Consider the following 17,804-nt stretch of genomic DNA (forward strand, 5'->3'; position numbering starts at 1 on the left):
AGCACACAAAATATTAATATTATAAAGTTTATCTTAGAAGCTGCCTAAACCTTATAAACGATACCAGTCAAATTGTTATTTTCATGAATATGAATTCAGTCCTTTGAATTAGAGATATCAACTTTCTGTTACTTGTGTTAAACGTTTGATTTTTATTTTCGTTCGTTTTAATAATTTCAGTATTTCTTAATGTCAAATTGACTTGAAAGCATTTTTTTATGTTCAAATTGATTTTGAAATATTTATCAATAATCTTCACAAAATTACTAAGTTCACATAATTATAACGCTTACTTTACTATCAAAAATATCCTACCAAAGCTCTCATAAAGCATCACGAAACTTAAAAATTAAAAACTTATTAGTATTACAAATGCTAACTTAATCTCTACGAACTATTTCCAACAAAATCTTTTATACTTTTTTTATACGCATAGCCTATTTTCAAAAAGGTAGATATAGATAGTTATAAACATGCTTAGGTTTGGTTTAAATTAATCCAAGCATGTCTTAGGAAAGGATTTTTGTTTTGACTTTTAGGCTAGACTTGTGTAAATAAAATAAATGATAAAATGAAATACCTTAGTTACCTCTATTAAGAAATAGATAATATAATATTTTTTTTCCTCGTCACCGTTTGTTATTACTTTATAAATATGTAGCCCACTTTTGAGGGCGGTTCGAATAGTTGGCGCTCAGCATTGCCAGCAGGAAATGTGGAACGGTACGTAAGACCCACTTTCGGCTGGCGTAACGCAATGCGCTGGCTTCATATTTTGGTATTGGAATTCCGGAACCCATTGCCTGGCAGCTCGCGCCGCCTCGAAATGCCAGCACTCGCCGAACTGCGCGAGCGCCAAAAGGAAAATTCATTGATTGCAATCGCACTCGCTCTCCCGCCAGCGCTCTCACTATGCCAAGAGCTGGTCGGAAAAGTCGGAAAACTCACCACTTGCCAGCGGAATCGGCGACTATATTAGCGACTGGCTCGCACGAGCGGCGCTCAGTTCTTTGAGGGTAGTTAGTTGGACACGGCGTTGCCGAAAACGGGCCACCTCAGCTGCCGCACAATACATTTTTGGGTTAGGAACACACACACTGACACGAATACCCACACACTCTCGCATGCCCACACACACACGAACACACGCTCAGTATATGTATCTGGCTGAGAAATGTATAAGGCCAAGAAAAAAGCAACTTAATTGCATTCGCAGCGGAGAAAAGTGAAAAAACAGCGCGAGAAAATTCCATTGACTGGCAAAAAGTGCTTCAATTAAATATATAAAGTAACCATTAATGTGTGTGTATCGCTGTGAATGTGTGTGTGTGTGCTAGTGCGAGTGAGTGAGTGTGCGTGAGTAGCAGCAATAGCGCTAGAGGCTGCTCCCTGGATACAGAAAAGTGATTTCCTGCAAAAAAAAGTGCAAAAAGGCTAGCTAAAAGTGAGGCAAAAAGCCGCCTACAGCGCCCAAAATCGTGTGAAAAACTCAAGAAACCATTAAAGATACACCCTCTGTATATATGTATAAGTTTTCACTTGTGTGTGTGTGTATAAGACAAGCACTCACACACACTGTCAATCAAAAGGAGTAATCTGGCCCACTAAACGCTGCCTATCGATTGGGGCAAAAAGCAGAAAAATTATTATAAATTGCTTCAACCTACATATAAGCCATGCGAGTTATACACACACACACACACTCCATCGCACACACTTACGCCTACAGAGAGACATTAAGTTTGAAAAGCCATAAGCTGTATAACAGAGCCTAGAGTGGCAGAAGGTGGAGCGGGGGCTCGCCAGCATAATGTTGGGCCACCCTAAACACCCACTCAGCTCCCAGCCCCAACCCCCTTGCGTTACGTCGAGCCTTACGTTGTTCGTAAGCGTAACTCGTGCGTAGAGCACTCTCCACTCCATTTTTACGGAGCACTCTTCAACTCCGTATCTCTCTGTATCGCTGTGTGTGTGTGTGTGAGTGTGAGTGCCTCGAATGTGTGTCATTGGGAGCGAGTGTAAAAAATATCCTCGTTAAGCACGAAGCCACCAAAACCACTTCAAAAAAATATAGAAACACAAAGCATAAAACAGAAAACAGAAACACACAGAACAACCTCAAAGTGAATGAAGACTTTAATTAGTTTAGCTAGAAACTCACGCGGTTTAATTATCCTCCCAACACAGCCATGTACATAAAACCAAAAGCCGTTTAAATCATAAACACAAAATGCAATTAGCCAGCGAGCGCACGCCACGAGAGTCAACAAACTAACTAAGCCAGTGTCATCGAGTGAACTAAATTAGTGCAAGCAGCTAGCCGACCGGAACCGGAAATGCCCATTGAGCCGCCCGACAACGAACACATAAACAAACACAAGCGCCATTGCATTGCCAGCGGCCATAAAGACGAGCAACAAATCGCCCACACACACATGTAGTTGCAGCGCGCGTGTGTGTCAGTGTGTGCGGGCTCTGAAAACCGGAAGCGGAAGTCGAGGAGCAGCCGGATTAGAAGGATCAGAAAGAGGAGCTGGAGGAGCAGGAGGCGCAGCTAGATTGGCCAGTTTTTCATTCGCCCGCAGTTCGTTAAGGAAAATCATTCAAAATTCATCGCCTAAGCAAAGCGGGTGAGCTATTTAACCATATTACGTATACGTAACGACACCCATACTCACACTCACACACACATACTAACATAACCACCCGGAGACACACAGAAAGAACTTCAATTTGTGATGTGAACCGTAAGCGATATTGATTTCTGATTTGTGTGCGTTTGCCTTGTGTAACAGGAGCTCCCATAATTTAACCGTTATCAGTTATGAGTAATCTGTTTTCATGCCTGCCTTTGTTTCTCTCTTAATAACTCCCTATATCTCCTGTTCGTATCTGTTGTGATTTATTTGATTCTACTAAAAAAAGAGAGCGAATCCAATTCCCGATTGCCTAGACTTAGTTGGAGTACTAGTACTAGTAGCCGAGTAACTTAGTTTAGCGAGTAACTTTAGTCTTCTTTCCATGCATTACCCATACGCCCCGTTCGATCAATCAATCATTCAGAGATTGGCAAGCAATTTGGAAACTTATAATTAGATCTGTGTGGATGGTTCTTTGTGGGGCAGGCTCAACGCATTCGAATGCTCGCATGATTTGCCAGTTTTTTTTCGAGTTTCTCCTTTTTTATGGGGGTTGCGTGTCAATGCTGCGGTGTTTGCCTTTATTATTTATTTCTTTCGGTTGTTATTTGAGTTGCCTGCTCTAATTTTAGATCAGTCGAATAACTTTTATTGATTTCAAATTTTAACCTTATTTTACATGTGCCCCTGTGTGTATGTGTGTGTGTAAAGAAAACGCCGCCAATCCATACATTGGGGCAGTGGTAACAACAAAATACGGCAAAATATTTTACGATGACGCTATTGTTGTGAGCGGGGAGCGGAGAAAGCGATGGTACGGTAGATGGTAGAGGATACGCATTTGCGCACTACCCACAGTGTGGTGAGTTCTCTCTCCATTCTCCGGCTTTCTCCGGGGACGCCTCTCTATTTCCTCTATTTTTTCGGGGCTATTCAACATGTTTGTTTTGGGGTGGAGGCCCCCGGAGCAGATAGCCTGATAAGATGGCCTCCGGCTGTCCGAAGTCCGAAGTACGGACAACAATCGTACGGGGTTCCAGTTTTAGCTCCAGGTCCCTTAAGTATGCAGCTCAAAGTGCAATCTGTCTCCCTCTCTGCATATATACACATACACTGGTCTATATATAGGGATATGTTTGCCCAGCAAAGTGCAGTGCCTGGGGCTCCCTAATGGCATGGCGATGTAATCGAATCTGGGCCTGATATTTTATGGCCTGTCTGCCATATCCTGACCTCATCTGCTGGCGCTTCCTCCATCTTTTTATGTCGCCATTCTCTGGCACACAGAGGCACTGGTTCAGGCTCCGGCTTGGTTGGAGACTTCCTTCTCATGGCTGTGTGAATGGGCTTCCGGCTTGCTGATTCGTTTAGCTTTCATTTGAGCCGCTGCAGCTGCTGCCGTTGATATCCGCACTCTTGGCCCATTCAAAGCAGCCTAGGCAAAAAAAATCAGCATTCGCCATGTCGCATTGTTTATGCGGGCGGCTTAATTGCAATTTGCTATTCAGGGCATTCACGAAAATATCTAAAATCTCTAAAGCCTATAAAATCACAGACTTAAGGCAAAAATGATGATATAAATGCCTAGAAGATAATTCTGGAATTTCTTTAAAAAGATTTATTGGCACAATGCAAGCTATATAAGATGAAATAAATCAAGGCAAAGACAGAACATAACAATATATGAAACTATATCTTATTTCCCTAGTGGAATTTAATGAATAGTTTGTAGAAAACTGCATTTAGAAAGTTCTTGACCGTTTTTTAAATCACATTTTTAAATACAAAGTACGTTCTGAATACATGACTTTCTAAAATATTTAGATTGAAGAAAAGCTTTGTTTATTCTCTTAAACTTAAGTTTCTTTTTTAAGAACCAATGACAGTGCTCTAAAAGTTGTTGGTATACTTCAAAATACCTAGCAATACAAATTATATTATACAATACAATACATGTATCTTAAACCAAAATTAAGAAAATATATACGCAGTCATGTTCCCAGTTTTAAAATACCTTTAACAGAGTAGTATTCAAACCCAGGCCAAAATCAATACTAGATGCTCCGCATAAACTCCGCTCGACAGCTTCTGTGGGAGACTTCCTTTTTAGCCGAGAAGCAACCGCTCAAGTGGCAATTTGCATGCGATTTGTTGCCGTCTCCATAGAAAACACGCATTTGCATAGAGCGGCCATAATGCAATGCTCGGCGAGATGTGTTCGCCCCACCGCAGCCATCCCCCTTACGTTTGAGTCCTTTTCAGACTGTTTATGCTATTTGTTTATGCGCTTATGGCCCGGTAGTGAGACAGCTACTGGCTGAGATTTAGGTAAAAAGGTTAAGGATATGCAAGTTGAGCTAGGGCCAATTTAAATGCAAAGAAGCCTTGGCTTTCAGTGGGCAGCGGGGCGTATGCGTAATGTAATACACTGTTTTATCACGAGAAAGCGCATTGTACTATTTGTGTGTATGTTTTTCGTTCTCTTCTCACTTCTTCCACTTGCAGATGCCGCACAAGAGAGAGAGAAAGAGAGAGAGAGAGAGAGTCGCGAATAGATCAATCAATTAATCAATCAAAACCGAGCATATCAACCGAGAGGCCAATACAATAAACCAACCAGAGAACCGAAATCAAAGTTCAACGTTGCATTTAGCGTTTGCCCAGTTCGACTTCCTGTTCCTGTTCCAGTTGCAGTTCCATTTGGCACTTGATTGCATGCCGCGGATGAGCCGCGGATTATGTCACGTGACGATTATAATCCAGTAACTAGCTCTGGTGTGCGCAGTCCGGGTCGCGTGCGGCGTCTCCAGGAATTGCCGACGGTCGATCGATCCCCATCCCGGGACTACGGCGCTCCACGCGGAAGTCCTTTAGGTGAATGATCACTCCAATCCATAAACAACAACCAAAACTAAGAACCGATACCGAACCGAATCTCTGGACATAGTCCTTGCAATCTGTGCACAAACGTAGTCCAGCACTTTGGCCAGTATCTTCTTTGTGCCCGAGAGCCCGGCGAACATTTGCTGATTATTTCTCCCCCCATTACGATCAATTGGCCATGCTTAAACCGATCTAGAAAATGTTATTCCAAATTCCCCCAAAATTATGCAAAATTAACGCTTCTGTTTCAAGATTCATGTATTACGCTCGCTAGCTCTCTTCTTGTATAACCGCCATATATACATAGATATAACTATTTTCATTTCGTACTATTTGTAGTCGACTCAACTAATGCAATTTCTAACTAAACTCTATTATTTCTGTCTAACATCACACGCATGCGCATGGTACATAAATTTGATTTGATTTCATTTCATTTCACTTGATTCGATTTTCATTTATTTCGTATTTCGTTTCGCTTCACTCATCCTGCGAATCTCGAACCGATTTTCATTTCAATTAACCCACACAAACGGCACTCAAACACATGCAAATTGAATTCCATGCGGGGGAATTGGTTGCGAATTTTCCGCCACGCAGTTGCAGCTGCCGGGAAATTGCATTAGAACCGGGCGAGCCAAGAAAAACAGGACTGGGAAATGGCCCACAGCTGAGCCATTGACGCAAAAAAAAAGAAGTAGCGAGGAAAACCACTGCGGAAAAGAGCACCTTGAAGCCATCACTATCACTGGAAACTTTGCCCGGAGCCGCGCGTTTGATATCAAAGCCTCAAACTGGATTACAATTATGGTTAGCTAAACTGTTTTGCACTTGAACGGGGTCAGCACTTGATTACGCCAGCTAATTAGCATTTGGCCGCCATTGGGGGCCTCTTAAATAAACCATTTAATATGAGCTGAGCACTGAGCACTGAACACTGAACAGCAAACACTGGAAACTGACGAACAAGGACGTTGGTGGAACCGCAAATTTAGTTTCGTGCTCTCGACGTGCAAAATGATTTCGTGCCGGGGAAAACTTAGTTTATAGCCCTCGAAGGTGGGCTGAAATATGAGAAATAAGCCAGAAGTCAGGACACACAATGTAGCGGGTTTACGAGCTGTGGGCTGAGGTCTGTGGGTCGGGAAATGTGGGAGTAGAAAGCAAAGCCAGAACACGACAAACACTTTTCCCAGCCTTCGTTTGTTGACTTTTCCTTTATTTTCCGTTTGCATTTCCTTTTTTTACTCCTGAGTTACCTGCGTTCCTTGCCACTAACCTAACCTAACCGAAAAAATAAGAAAAACCCGAAGAAGAAAATGAGGCAGAGACTCCACTGCACTAGTTGCCACCTCTAGAAAAAAAAAGAAAAACACTCTGTATACTTTTTTTTTTGGTTGCGTTCTTTTTGTTCTGGTGGCCGGATGAGGAGCCGAAACGAAAAACACGAAACAACCACCTGAACCACCACCAGAGATAAAACCACCACCCGTCCGTTCTGTCATCCTCATTTGGTCATCCTCATGAATTCTGTGTGTGTGTGACTTTCAGCAATGGGCAGTCCATACTACCGCGACATGGATGAGCCAACCAGTCCGGCCGGAGCGGGTCACCATCGCAGCCGGAGCGCCAGCAGACCACCGATGGCCCATGCCATGGACTATCCAAGTAATGACCGTCTGAGCACTTTTAAAAATGACATATTATCGAAGTCAATCTGAGTCGGTTTTTGGAATTAGGATTTATCATTCCAAATAATATATATATAATTACAAATAATATCTATATCATGGTCCACCTTACCTTGTATTCTCAACATTAAATAATTAATAATATATTATATTACATTAAACATAGCTAAAAGTCTAAGCGTGTTTCTAATAAAAGATAAAAAGTATTTATAGACCAAAGATTCAATACATATCAATGCCAATGATCGCTTATTTTCTAAAAAGGAAAATGTTTTTCTTGGCAATCATTAAATAGGTTTCTATTTTAATGATATAAAGGATAAAATGTATTCAAGGAAGAACCGCTTCAAATTGACTTCGAAATATATAAACTAGGTCTTAGATCTGATCTCGCTCTATGAAACTCTAAGTTATAAACCGATAAACTAATGCTTAATTTGGAATATCCCCCTAGGAACCCGCTACCAATCGCTGGATCGCGGCGGACTCGTCGATCCCCACGATCGCGAGTTCATACCCATTCGGGAGCCTCGCGATCGTTCCCGGGACAGGTCCCTCGAGCGGGGACTGTACCTAGAGGACGAGCTCTATGGCAGATCGGCCAGGCAGAGTCCCAGTGCCATGGGTGGATATAATACGGGCATGGGCCCCACATCGGATCGAGCTTATCTGGGCGACCTGCAGCACCAGAACACCGACCTGCAGCGGGAGCTGGGCAACCTGAAAAGGGAACTGGAGCTGACCAACCAAAAGCTGGGCAGTTCGATGCACAGCATCAAGACCTTCTGGTCGCCGGAGCTCAAGAAGGAGCGGGCCCTGCGCAAGGAGGAGAGTGCCAAGTACAGTCTGATCAATGATCAGTTGAAGCTACTCAGCACGGAGAATCAGGTGAGTGGATAAAGTGGTATTTGCCCAAACTCTATGGGGAGTATATACATTGATGTTTGTAACTTTATGATTTTGCCAATGCTATTTGTTCTTGTTCAAAGGAGAAGGTCATAAAAACCAACTATCCAAGTCCCATAATCCTAAAGCGATAAGTGGTATTAGATTTTCGATTGTATAGGAAATCCTCATTCTTATGTACTGATACTTTGATACTTTTCTTATTAAAAGATAATTCATTTAAATTATGATTGTATGTAACACCTTTTTTAAGTTAAGGATCTCTGAATAACCTAAGCTTCAAAAATTATTTTACCTGTAATCCGAAGCTCGTTTACTATATAGTACTAACCCAAGAGAACCCAAAGAGCCATAATAATATATTTGGAGAATTTAATACAGTTAAACCGAGATTCTATGGAATTCGAATTATTAAAGCTAGAAATATTTAACAGATATCCTTGGAACTACATTTGGGATATCTTTTGTACCTCTTCTAATACTATATTCCTAATGAATCCCCCTTAGAAACAAGCCATGTTGGTGCGTCAGCTGGAGGAGGAGCTGCGCCTGCGGATGCGGCAGCCCAACTTGGAGATGCAGCAGCAGATGGAGGCGATCTACGCGGAGAACGACCACTTGCAGCGGGAGATCAGCATTCTGCGCGAGACGATCAAGGATCTCGAGTGCCGGGTGGAGACCCAGAAGCAAACGCTGATTGCCCGCGACGAGAGCATCAAGAAGCTGCTGGAAATGCTGCAGGCCAAGGGAATGGGTAGGTTCTTAGTACAGTAAGGGATTAATAGATCCACTAACTGAGATACTTTCCTCCGTTTCCAGGCAAAGAGGAGGAGCGCCAGATGTTCCAGCAGATGCAGGCCATGGCTCAGAAACAGGTAAGTCCCCCGATCAGATGCTTTGGAGCCCCTTGCCACTCCTCTTCCCCGGAAAAGGGACGAGGTCTAGGTCGACTATACCCAATCTCGCTCCCCAATCTCCGCCATCTCTCTGTCTACCTTCGTATATCTCTGTCAATCTCTATCTCTCTAATTTTCTTTCGTTCGGCAAACAATGCTCTAGAGAATGATTTCGTACACGGGCAGCGGGGGGAGAGAGGGAGGGCTTTCTCCCTTTCTCCCCGCCTGCCCAATTTCTCTGAACACGAAAAAAACACTTTTTATGCATCTTGAGTTTAAAAAACATTTGATGCAACATCAGAACTTTAACAACTTTTATTTTAACCCCCATACACACACGCATAAACTAAGCCTTATATACTCTATATACCTTACCTACACACACACACACTTAACTTATATATACATACCGCTTTATAACTGTTACAAACTAGTGAAAAAAAAATCCTAAAGTAGAGCCTAGAAAATGTTCGCTTTTATGCCAACTGAAGCTTGAGTTGAGTTCGTAGTGTTTTCACACAGTTTTCCACTGTTGATTTTTCATTTCCCACATTGTCACACACACACACACACACGTACACACAGCACAATGACACGTTTCATTCAGTTTGCTACATGTTTTGCATATTTTGCACTGTTTTGTTCTTGTTGCCGTTGTCGCTTAATTAATTTGCAACTTTGTGCCGACGAGAATGAGGACAGTGGAGGCAGTCAGCAGTCAGCAGTCAGCAGTCTACAGTCAACATCAATGAACGTCGTTCAAATTAACATTAAGTGCAGTGCACTACCCATACATGTACATGCATCTTTGCAAAACACCCACACACTCACAGTCACGCACACTCAGACGGCAGCTTAGTCATTTCATTGTTCGCCGCCCAATAAAATCTCGATTTTGTTGCACACTTTTCGGCGCCACAATGGATGCATCTTCGCGTGGCCCATTTATGTATGCAGCGTTTGCCAGTAATGCATTGCCAGTGCCGAGGAAAAGTGCATTTTCCCGCACCATTTCCATTGTTGCATTCCATTATTTATCGAGGGTAGTGCCAGACCCTCCATCCCCCCCCCCCCCTGGGAAATCAATCTGAAATAAGTCTGGAGTTGCGGCAAATGCAGCTTAACTTTTTACCCACCGACCTCCCCAAGGACATGGCAAACTACCAACTGCTTATTACTGATCCAAAGTTCTGTATCCCCCCCCCTCCCCCTGTAATTACATGTTTGCCCCGAGCTAAACTCCCACACAACCACACACGGCGTATGCGTAATATTAAGCGCAAACAGAAACAAAAGGCAGCCAGCCAAGCTGGGGAAAAGCGGGAAAGCGGAAGGAAAATGGGAAAAGGCATTTCCAGAGCATGGTCAGACAGTTGGGCACATTCCCAGTGGGCAGCATAAATAACCTTGATACCGAAACAAAATCTATTTAAGGACAACAGACGCTGGAGAGCAGAGAAAAGGCCAAAGGGAATACACAGTTGCCAGTACAAATGGGAAAATATTCTTATTATCCGATTGGCATTTAAGTTTCTTCGAAGCTGACAGCTCAACTTTCTTTAAACCCTGCCTTTTGTGCATCTATCAATGGTAATTCATCTGGCTGAAAAGTCAAAGAAGTCCAGTTTTATGCGCTTTGTGCATCAATGAATGGCCATAAAAATGACAGATATTAGCCCAGAATGGCCACCATCCTTGACTCAATTTTGAACTTCATATTTTATCTGTGCACTGCATTGAGTCCCCGTGGCGTTAAAACCATTTGCATAAGCTCAACATCCTTTTTTCGAGGCACCATTTCTATGGCATTCCCCCAGCACAATAAGTATTCAAATGGCGTTTTTTGGTGCCCCTTTTTTTTTTGGCTCACTGCCCACTGGCATTTTTCGGGAATCGCATTTCATTTCTGCGTAATGCTTTGTACATTTTTTCACCAGGGGGTCTATGGCTTATATTATATTATACCAATTGAGGGAAGGGAAGGACAACAAATGCCTTGACCGGCGATTGGCGAGGCTCGAAATTAATTTGTCACTGATAAAGCAAACAAATGGTGGGAGGAAATGCGCCATAGTTACACGGCCCGGACAGCAGTAATTAAAAATCAGCCCACAAAACCGGGCTAAGAGGGGGGGACAGCCCGCCCACATGCCCATACAAAAGAAAACAAATTTCGCCTCGCTCTTCGGCTTTTTTCCCTATTTTTTTTTAACAGGGCGAGCAATTAAAAGTTGTTGCGTATACGCCGCGTTAACAGGGCCGGAAAAGAGAGCAATCGGCTGGCGCAGTTCTTTCGAGGTCACTGCGTTTTACATTTCCTATTTTCGGTGCAGATTCTATTTATTGCAAACTGCAGTTGCAAGCCCCCATTCGAAAAAAACTTTCAATAATTCATCTTGTTTAGCAAGTTGGCCCAAGTTGAGCCGCATTGAATCGACTTTTCCCGACTTTTGGCACTCTTATGTAAGGCCAGAGGCCCCGTGCACGCATGTATATGTACAGATATGTATCTCGGCTGGAATATAGGAATACATATAGGCGAATATACTTTTTACGAGAGTCCTCTTGGTTTTATTGTCTACTTCTTATGGCCATTTAACCGACGCCACTTTGTCTGCTTGATGCTCAAACTTTCGGCTTACATTTTGCCCAAAACCCCCCCACCAAACCAGGCACTCTTGCACGCTTACATATAATATGTACACAAATCTAACAAACTTATGCGATACTCAACCTTCTCACTTCTGGTGACCCCAACAACGAAACAACAAAAACAACGAAACCAACAACTTAACAACAAAACAACAACAACGAGACAGCTTGATTTGGAGCGTGAAATCAAGAAATACGCTCAGGAGGAGCAAGGGGTTAGGGTGAGTGTATGTTTGCTACTCGTAGAACAAAAAAAAAATAAAAGAAAAAAAAACTCAGAGCTAAAGACCTTCTTAGGGCCAATCCAACCCGTCTTAACCCCCGACTGCCGATGACCAAAGCTTAGTATGCTGCTCAGTATGCCAGACCACACAAATCCATATTCAAATATTCATGTTGTTTGGCTCGCCCTCACTTGGTTTTATCACCCGTCTTGCTTTCTCCTTTCTATCTCTCTCTCTCTCTCTGTTACTCTGGCAAATTAGAAACTATGCAAAACGATGCCAATGGCTGAATTTTAATTAGCAACCTAAGCCAAAAGGCACCAAAGGGGTAAGCGGGGCCTTCAGATGTTTTACGGGGATTGGGGATCGGCACATGCCGAATCAGGAGCGGACTCAAGTGCGTTGGGGCAGAACTAAGGAAGGGGGCTAAGCCTGAGGATATCCTGGAAAGGTTTCACAAAAAAGAAACTAAGGGAAGGGAATATAAACATATTATATAATAAGCATCTTAGGCAAAACTTCTATAGGGTTTAGGATTCATATATTTATGGTAGCTCACAGGCAGCACACCCTTTAAAAACTCACTTAATATTTGGTGATTGAAAAGGAATACTTTAGACACACACCAACTAAGAACAGGACCTTCAAGAGTATATCATAATTAGTATAATTTGTTTTATTATGTCGTAAATTTAAAATAATCAAATAACTAAATGAAAGATTGATCACCTAAGATATAAACCAACCATGTTTTTAGCATAAATCCCAAATTCAGAACCATTTTCTCATAAATAGAGCGCTTATTTGCACCACTAAGATTACGTAAACAAAGCATAAATTTGGCTTTAATTGGGGGAGGTATTAATCACCCTGCAGGAAAGCAGTGAAAATGGTGCCATATCGTAAATATAAAGGCTAAAATACAAGGCTTTAATTCATGACTGAAATACCATAAAATACTGGGCAGCTCTATATTAAATTTACCCCGACATCCATGATTGCGGACGGGCATTTCACTCGCAGGTCACTAAATAAAACTCACACGACACCCCCACACACACACACACACACCCACACAAAGAAAGTGCCAGCCCTGTGTGTCCTATGCATAAGCATAAATAATAATGGGCATGGAGCACGGAAAACACGGGGGTTACGACGGGGTTACGAAAGGCGACTGGTTGCTGGGCACTGGGCTCTGGGCTCTGGGTTCCGGGAACTCGTTATGGCTGCCAGTGGGCCGCGCTCAACGCTTGATATATTATGCTGCTGGTTTGCCGGAGCTCTTTGTTTTGCGGGGGCATAAAATAATTACGCGGCCTACCGCAAAATTCATTTTGCCAGCGTTGGAAGAAAAAATATGAAAAAAGAAACCACTGCAAAGTTAAGTTTGTTAAGGGAATACAAGTGCATTTTAAAGAGATGGGTAGCTAAAGGAATTTCCACTTCGATTTATCGATTGCCCCGGGCGCACAGGAATTCAATTTGAAATGGCATATCCGAAAACAAATGACTGCCTAATGAGTTGCCCACTTAGCATAATAATTGAATGGAAGCTGCCTTAATATGCAAAGTGTTGCCTACTTTTGCGGGCCAGTTTGCCCGGAATGCCATTTGTTGGGGGGGGGCGTTTTTGAAGGGGGCTCAACCGGAAGGGGGGGTAGGGGAAAAGGGGGCGGGGCAGGTGGACCGCCCGCTAGTCAGCTGCTCGGAAAGTGCAGCCCATGCCATGCGCAGGCCTTCAGTTGCAGGAAAGGCCGTTTCAACCCGCCGCGGCCAGTGCAGGGTTAAGCTTGCAGCGAGTAGCTGTAAAACGAGTTCGCCCACTCCCTCCCCCTCCCCACTTCATCCCACTCCCCTGCCCTTTATCAAGCAATCAATATTGCCGCCAGCTTTTGAGCGTAAATGAACGTAAAAGCTCTCGCCTGACTTGCAAAGCTTTTCGGGTGGCACAGACCACATGACTGGACTCGTGAGCGGAAATGGAAAAAGTGCTCAATCGGCAGGAGAGCCGAATCCCAAAAGCTGAGAGGATGAGTGGTTTGGCTTAGTGCCGAAAGCCGACCGACTGAGAGCTAAGTACTTAAAGCTCAGGGCATCATGAGTTATGTTCTTTGCTTAGTTGGGAAAGATTAAATGAGATTTTAGACTAGTGACGAACGCTATGTAAGCGATAGAAAGGGGTTAAATAAAATTATTTATAGAAGAGACTGAAAAAATGTGTTATAGTTTACAGGAAGTCTTCATAACTCAGATTTTCCTACTTAATATGTGGGAAATATATGTTTTGTAAGGAAAGGCAACTAATTTTGGAAGAATGTCTGGCTGTTCAATGCCCTAGTGGGTAAACATTTTCTATTGAACTAAAGTTGAACCTGAAGCATGTATACTGATTAAATATAATAAGATAGGGATTACAAAACTACGCTTATAAGGGAAATATTCATACTAATAGGTGCCTTTGGTCCTTTTTGTAATAATTTGGTGCACAGAAATAAGTGTAAGTAAATAATCTTCAAGGAAGTTAAACGATCTGTAGACATACAGAATTAACCTGGAAATGAAGTGGAATGGTTCAAACATAGTTTTACTAGATTCTGTGTTTAGATTTTTTAGATGAATGTAACTAAAGTCACTTAAAGGAACTGAATAGACTTGTACATTTAGAGATATTATATGGAATCAAAATAAAATTATCTCAAAAACCCAGAGAGATAGTGTCAGAACCTAAAAGATGAAGCAGCTGCGAATCGTTCTAGATCCCAATGAATGGGGCACTGGCTTACTGGGAAACCCTAAGTACCGAGGACCGAAAGTTGAGCTCCCAAAGTGCCGAAAACTGAGTGGCAAGCAGCGAGTGAAAGCTGAGCTGCCGAGTGGAGAGCCGAATGTCGAGCCACGGTGCGGATGAGCGATTTGCCGTGCTGCTGAGTGGCCTCGTGCCTCGTGGTCGCAAAAGCTCCGCAGGCGCGAACAGTTGTACACGCAACGCTCCAGCCGACGAGCCGAGTTACGGACCGAAAAAACAGGAACTGAAGCGAGCAGAACGCGTCGCGAGTCGCACAGAAAAAAGAAAGTTTTTGGCACAGCAAATGATAAAAAAAATTGTGTAGTGGGCAGCGAGCCAGAGCCAAGCGAATTGGGATCGAGCCAGGATACGCAAAATCCACACGAACCCCCATATCATTCATAGAGATTCGCGAAAGAATATCCCATTCGTGGCGCGAACGCGTGTGCTGTGGATAGAAAAAGAGGATATATAGATGGAAATTCCATTCCTTGACCGCAAAAGGATGTAGATAAAAGGGGAATGTCGACCATTTCATTATTGTGCCTTTACCTGTAAACGTGTCTGTGTCTGTGTGAAAATAATAGCTTAAATCGAGAGTGCCAGTGCAATTTTTCAATCCCTGCATCCCCAACGTTTGGCAGCAGCAGCAGCTGAAGGAAAAGCAGCAGAGGAAAAGCTGAAAAGCAGAGCAGCAGCATAAAATCAATAATTTTTGCTTAAGCAGCCGCAGCAGCCGAAAAAAATCCTTCGCAGCAAACATTAACTAGCAACAACAGAGGACAACGAGAAAAACAACAACATTTCTTTTTATAGCTCGTCGTCCTGCCTGTCTGTGTGTGTGTGGCAAAGTGCCTGCGTGTGTGTGTGTGCGAGTCTGCCCCCTTTCTCCCAGTGAGAATGTGTGAGTGTGTGCGGTGGGCCAGAAGGTTACACTCCCGTTCGCATTTGCATTAAGCAGACAGCGCTAAGAATCAGGAAGCAGCGCCCAAGAAGCAAACACAAGTTTTCCCCCGTGGAAAAGTCAAAAGTAACGGGGAAGCGCAGTCTATTATTGTATTACAACAACACACACACAGAAACACACACACACAGCTGCGGGCAGCTCAAATTACATAAATAGCAGCCAGGCAGCACTAAGCCCCAGTACAACGAACTGCAAAACTGCGATACTGCAATACTGCAACACTGCAACATTGCAACACTGCAACATTGCGATTGCAGCAACATTAGCTCCTAAAGACCCAGCCGAGAGACCCAGAAACCTATGGACAATGCCTATGTCTACTACAAGGTATTGTACTTGTAACGCCCACCGGAAACAGTCACCCAATCATCCAGTCAGTCAGTCAGACAACTGCGGCAACTGAGACCCACGAAAAAAACAGAAACAGCCAACAGCAAACAGAAAACCAACAGCGTATCATCATCCAGTCATCAAAACAGCTCAGCTCGAAATGTCATTACTCATCATCAGGCACACAAGAACCTTCAACTTCATTCAAAAGTCAATCAGCCAAAAGGCAACTCGCATAACAAACCAACCAAAGCAGGCCCAAACCAAAGCGACGAAATGCATCTAACCGAAATGTCTGTGGGTGGAAATTCCAGGGGTGGTTATGGTACTTTATAATGGGCGTAGTGTAAATCAATGGGTTGGCTGCCCCATCAATGGGGCCGCTGCAGTAGGCGCTGCAAGGCACCCAGACACCGAAAGCCATTTAAATGTCCTGTCAAGGCGTAACATGAGCAACTCCCAAGGGGGCAGAGATTGAGGGATGGGAAAACCAAGAAAATGCAAAGAGAGAGGGAAAGGCTATAAAAAACTGCGCACAGAGAAAAACATGTTCTGTAAAAGTAGTTTCAATAGGAATAGAAATCAGAACCTACAGGGAAACTACATATTATTTAAGATGCTAAGCACATCATTCCAAATTCACTAAATACTTGGTAAATGGTACTTTTAAAACGTTGAGTTCTTTTCGGTTTGAGAAAGTTATTATTTTAAATATTCTTAAAAATATTTAAATGGTATAACAAATGTTTAAAGCTTAATACTTTAGTATTCTTTGCTAAATTGATACTTTAGATAAATATTTCTTAGGAATTCTCTAGAAACAAATTGAATATTTGACAAAAATAGAATGACCCAAAAGTTCTTAACTTTTTCCCCATGTTCAGCAACTAGCACGCAAAACAAACAAAACTGGTTAAACTTCTTCTGTTTAGCCTGTCCTTTTGTGGCCTCGAGTTGCAAATTAAATTTCACACATACAGTGGCACATATCAGCACACTCACACACACACACTGACAGACTAACAGACTTTCTGGCTAAAACGAACACACACTAGTGCACAAATGCTGGCTAAAAAGGGGAAAGCGCATTGCCTGCTTTTCTGCGTAATTAGTGAAATTCGGCAACAGGGCCTGCAGAAAAGTGCAAGAAGCATAGACAGCACAGGCGCAAATATATAACCTTAACACCCCCCTAAGCCTTAACCCTTTGGCATCCATGCTCATTAACTGAAAGGCCTACCGAAATTCAACAAAAAGCTAGAACCGACAGGGATGCACTTCATAATGTGTCACTTGAAATACATTTCCATCAGGCACGTGCGTGGAGGCAAAAGATGGGACAACAACTGACAATGGGTTAAAGTGGGGAGGGGGGTTTGGGGGTTGGAATAGATGTTAGGGGTGATGGTTAGTGGAGGGCAGACAGGACACAATGGGGAAAAGGACTCTGTCTGGCCTTGCTCACACACAAAAAAGGGAAAAACACATGCACAAACGAAACGAAACGTGAACGTGATGATTTGTCATGATTAACGCGAGGCAAAAGGGGATCCCCATTGAAAAGCGGGACTTCCCCTCGACCACTTTAATTTTTTTGCATTCTCTTTGTTTGCTCACATGTCAATGTCGTGCGGTGGGGGGGGTGCCGTCTCTCTCTCTTCTTTCTTCTCCCGGTCTCCCTCTTTCTCTCGCTTTCCCTGAAGGAGTCATAAAAGTTGAAATTGTTTTCCCCCAGCTGTATGCTTTATTTTCAGTTTGCAATACTCCGTTTTATGTGTTTGTTTTTGAATTTTATGATTTCTGCTGGGCACGCAACAAACGAAAATAG

At 43.0% G+C, this 17,804-nt stretch overlaps 1 protein-coding gene across 9 annotated transcripts in view; it reads left to right on the forward strand.

Annotated features, from left to right (window-relative positions):
- The first annotated feature begins 987 nt into the window (after positions 1-987).
- Positions 988-17,804, forward strand: part of brp (ELKS/RAB6-interacting/CAST family member bruchpilot) — a 37,159-nt gene continuing 20,342 nt past the window's right edge. For 6 of the 9 annotated variants that reach the window (XM_065863555.2, XM_017073201.4, XM_017073198.4 and 3 more), the window contains exons 1-7: positions 990-1,081; positions 2,188-2,630; positions 5,145-5,513; positions 7,074-7,190; positions 7,668-8,101; positions 8,627-8,873; positions 8,939-8,994. In XM_065863555.2, coding sequence (XP_065719627.2) covers positions 5,378-5,513; positions 7,074-7,190; positions 7,668-8,101; positions 8,627-8,873; positions 8,939-8,994 — 990 coding nt within the window. In that variant the 5' untranslated portion in view covers positions 990-1,081; positions 2,188-2,630; positions 5,145-5,377. Of the gene's footprint in view, positions 1,082-2,187; positions 2,631-5,144; positions 5,514-7,073; positions 7,191-7,667; positions 8,102-8,626; positions 8,874-8,938; positions 8,995-14,873; positions 15,974-17,804 lie in introns of those variants that run through there. The other 3 variants (XM_070994661.1, XM_070994662.1, XM_070994663.1) reach the window with 3 other exon arrangements.

The sequence above is a fragment of the Drosophila suzukii genome, chromosome 2R (genome assembly GCF_043229965.1).
Source record: "Drosophila suzukii chromosome 2R, CBGP_Dsuzu_IsoJpt1.0, whole genome shotgun sequence".
In the NCBI taxonomy this organism is placed as follows: domain Eukaryota; kingdom Metazoa; phylum Arthropoda; class Insecta; order Diptera; family Drosophilidae; genus Drosophila; species Drosophila suzukii.